Source organism: Ursus maritimus, unplaced genomic scaffold (genome assembly GCF_017311325.1).
Source record: "Ursus maritimus isolate PB19 unplaced genomic scaffold, ASM1731132v1 scaffold_5, whole genome shotgun sequence".
Classification (NCBI taxonomy): Eukaryota; Metazoa; Chordata; class Mammalia; order Carnivora; family Ursidae; genus Ursus; species Ursus maritimus.
In genome coordinates this window covers 89,035,823-89,040,004 of record NW_024426663.1, presented here as the reverse complement: position 1 = coordinate 89,040,004, position 4,182 = coordinate 89,035,823, and the positions used below count along the sequence as shown (strand labels likewise).

General features: G+C 64.5%; 1 protein-coding gene across 1 annotated transcript in view; it reads left to right on the top strand.

Moving 5' to 3' along the window:
* Positions 1 to 3,366: 3,366 nt before the first annotated feature.
* WNT3A (Wnt family member 3A) overlaps positions 3,367 to 4,182 on the top strand; it is a 40,980-nt gene continuing 40,164 nt past the window's right edge. Inside the window, exon 1 of the mRNA XM_040622757.1 lies at positions 3,367 to 3,437. Within this exon, the coding sequence (XP_040478691.1) occupies positions 3,367 to 3,437 (71 nt within the window). The remainder of the gene's footprint in view (positions 3,438 to 4,182) is intronic.

The following is a 4,182-nucleotide window of genomic DNA, read 5'->3' as shown; positions in this document are numbered from 1 at the left end:
TAGCATCACCTGCGGGAGAGACACCTGTGGGCTCTGCCAGGTTCCTGGCTGCTGCTGTGGCAAGGAGCCAGCAGCAGTGACACAAGGTGCTACAGAAGTTACAGGAGAGTGAATTATGAATTGTACTTTTTTCAATGACCTACTGATGACTACATTCATTGTTTGGACTGAGTCGCTTGCTACGCCAAGCAGTGTTTCTCTGGGCCTAGGTTCTGTGAAAGCTGATGAGGGACAGAAGGTCCAGCTCTGAGTGCAAGCACCCCACCATCACAAGCAGTTGTCCTTGAGTGACCCCTGGGTGGAGCGGGATCCCAGGCCCTCACCCTGCCCTACCTGCGGCCCCTCTGAGCTCACAGCCACGGGGCTCCAGGCTGCCCAGACCCTCCCCTGCCAGGAAACAAGTGAGTAGACTGGGAGGTGTGAAGTCCTGGCTCCCCCTCCCCAGGACAGTAAAGACCCCTGATACCTGACACAGACAGGGAGCTCACTACCTCACAGAGCAAACTGCCCTCCCATCTGGCCTCCCAGAGCTCCTGGGCCTGTCCCTTCTTCCCCCCAGGGCTATTCTGGGACCCTTCCACCCAGGTCATCCATAAACCAGGAGTCCTTTAGCAGACCTGTGGTGCAGTCCGCCAAGGAAGCTCCCCCTGTGCGACAGCAGGGGGCGCTGCCAGGAACAAGGAGCCAGGCCCTGGGGCAGGTACCGCTGGGGCAGCGGAACGGAGCAAAGACTTGTCAGGCTGCCTCTACCCTCATGCCAAGCTGCAGAATTTCCAGCCGAAAATCAGGGAGCTGGAAAGAACACCATCCCACCTCCATGCTTCTGGGGTCTTGGGAAACAGACTCCGAGCTTCGATGATGCCTAGAAAATAGGGCAGGACCCCATTTCCCCCTCTATGTGAGCTTCCCAGGATCCCTGGAGGGCTGGTGGTCCCTGCCATCTGGACCCGAGATGCCCCACCAGGCCAGCCTTCCTGCCAAGGTCCTGGTCCCCTCGTCTTTGCATTCAAAGAGAGGGGCCAAGACTACAGGGTGGGGGGGGGAGGAAGGGCTCTGGAAGCCCCCAGCCCAGGGCCCACCAAAGACATGCTGAGATGCACATTCAGGGAACGCCCCCACTCTCTCCCCCCTGCACCACAGGGGGCTGCTCAGCTCGCTCTCCCCTCCCCATCACCTGCACAGCAGAGGCAGGGGCAGAGGGAGCCCACAGGGGCCTGGCAGGTGGGGAGAATGTGCCCACCAGCTCCGTTCTGCATAGAGCCCGCCCCCGCTGGGTAGTTAACCCCTTTGTGTGCACAGAGCCAGCAGCCTCTGGGGGCTCCCCATAAAGGCTCTAATCCCCTGGCCCCACAGCTGGGGAGGTGGGGGTGGGAGCCTGCTGCCTCAGCTCGGCCCCCACCCCACTCACACAGCCCAGGTCCTCCGGTAATGCGATAATTGGGTGGGATTTTCGCTGAGAGAGAGGGGAAGTCCAGAGGAGAGTGAGCCAGCTCCCCTCCCGCCCACCCCACTTCATTCCAGAATCTTCCCTCCTTCCCACTGCAGGTGGGGGGCTTGTGGTGACTGGGGGAGGGGAGCAGGTAGAGGGTCTGGGCATGCATAGACTTAACTGGATCCCAAAGGCGGTGTGGAGGAAAGTTTCCTTGAAAGAGAAGGGTTCTTGCTCCATATCTGGGAAGAGACTCCTGAAGGGTCACCCAGGTGACCCACCACCCCTGGGGCTGGCTCCCTTCGCAGATGCAGAAACCACAGTGGGTGGGGGCAGCATGCCATGGGTGTGGCCTGCCTCTGGTTCTCAGCACCAAACCTGGAGGCTCACATAGACACCCCTGCCCAGAGAAGGGGCCATATGCCTACCCCATGGCCTCTCCATGGAGCCCCCACATTGCAGACGAGGTGGTGATGCATGGCTTTAGGGGACTCATGTGGGGAGCAAGTGGTCCACAAGAAAGGAGACATCATAGAAGAGCCCAGAGTTGGGATTTGTAGCTGCTGTTCTGCTCCCCTCAACTCCAAAGCAGTGACATGAATTCCTGCTGTGTTTACCACACAGCACCATTGAGACTGGTCTCCCACCGCATGCAAGACACAGACCCTCTCACCTGTTATCATGTGCCCAGAGGAAGCTGGGGAGAGTTCAGGATTTGGTCTTCCGTTCCCTAGTAAAACTCCCCTGGTGTCCCTCTCACCTACCCCAGAAGGTGCAAGGAGGGCTTCCTGGTGGACTGCCTGGTGGGTACTGGCTAGCTACTCCTTGAGACTTCGAATAAGTCACCTTCCCTCTCTGGTCTGCCCTTCCCCCATCAACTAAACCATAAGGCTTACCTAAGTTGTCAGAAATCCCTTCTGGCTGAAGAGACTAGCAGCGGTGGGCAGACCCCAAGGTTGGAGGTCCCAGAGGGAGGGATGCAGGGCTGCACTGCCCTGGCTGGGAAGTTTCAGGGACTGAGCGTCCTCTTTCCTGGTGGGGTGTGGGGGAGAAAGTGGAGGCGTCAACACCTGCGCTCCAGACAGCCCGTGTCCCAATCCTGACCTTCAGGTAAGGAGCTGCAGCCTGGCCGCCCACCCAGCCACTGTCCCCAGGGCAGGCCGCCTTCACCACCGCCGCTCTCCGCAGCGGAGCCGCGCAGGCAGCTCCGTTCCCAGCGGATCAGCTAGGAGCGGCTCCGGGGACTGGCCTCGGACGAACGGACGCCCCCGGCAAGAAGGTGGAAGAAGAGGACAGCAGTCCTGCCACTATGAGAGCAAGAGACCGAGCGCACGACGAGCAGCAGCAGGAGCGAGAGCCGGACACTGCGTCCCACTGCGAGCGCAGGGCGCGCGGGGTTGCAGACCACCGCGCGGCCCAAGAGTTCCGAGCAGGCGCGGTCCTGGAACTCGGAGGGGGCGCCTGCAGACCACGCTATCCCGAGTCCCCGCAGGCCGCCCGACCAGCGGCCCATCTGGCACAGCGCGGCCCTTGGAGCTGGTGCATCCCCGCGCACCCCGCGCACCCCGCAGCCACGGGAGGGGCCAGCGCCGCCGCCGCCGCCGCCGCCGCCGCCGCCGCCCGAGCTCCAGGGCCCCGCCGCCCGCCCCTGCCCGCCCGCCCCGGCCCGGCCCTGGCCCCGGCCCCGGCAGCCCCCACGGCACTGCCCCGCCCCCCGCCGTCCCGCGCCGCCCGGGCCCCGGCCCGCCGCCCCCGCCGCCGGCCCACCTGGCTAGCCGCCCTCAGGCCCGCGCACCGGCGCACACCCGCGCACCCCGGGCACCTCGCGGCCGCAGGAGGGCCCAGCGCCGCCGCCCGCCAGCTCCCAGGGCCCGGCCCGCCCCGGCGCCCGTGCTCTCGGGGCGGACTCCCGGCCCTCCGCGGTCTCCCGCCCGGCGATGGCCCTGCTCGGATACTTCTTATTCCTCTACGGCCTGAAGCAGGCGCTGGGCAGCTACCCGATCTGGTGGTGAGTCTTCCTCGCGTTCGCCTTGGTCTTGCTCCGAGCGGCCCCGAGCCGCCGTCCCCTCGGGCAGGGCCCCGCGGTGGCCCGGAGCCCTCTCCCCGCCGCTCCGGCTCCGCGGGCGCGGGCGGGTTGTTTTCCTTGGCGGCCACTTTCGACCTGTTCGGGCCGGGGCTGGGACGCGGCTCTCGGGGCTTCCGGGGACATTGGTGTCCCCGGCCTAGAGGGGCCCCCGGCGTCGTAAGGGGCGCAGAGGCTGGGGAGAGGCGGGAACACGGTTCGCACAGATGGCACCGACAGCCAGGCAGCCTGCAGCCAAAGGAAGCCTGGAGGGCGAGCGAGGGCAGCGCGGGGGAGAGGGAGACGTTCCTTAAGGACCGTGTCTTACACACACGCACACCTTAAAACAAAGTCGATGAGACAAGACCGAACAGCTTGGGGCAGCGCAGTTACATAAAGACAGCGGTTCGCGCCGGGAGTCCCTGCCGCCTCTCGGGCTGACTCCGTGTGTGTGGAGACGGGTGTCCGGAGGGCCCTCCTCGTCAGCCCCCGTCTGGATCGGGAGGGAAAGGGGGCTGCCTTGGAAGAGCGAGAAGGCATCCAGTTTGAAGGCTCTTGAGTGAGGCCCCACGTTTGAGAAGGCGGGGGTGGGGGCTGCATCCTGTGCCCAGGGGAGACACATTTCAGTGAAACCCTCGGAAATCTGACGATGGGAATGCAGATAAACCAAAAGAAGGGTCCCGAGGGTCCG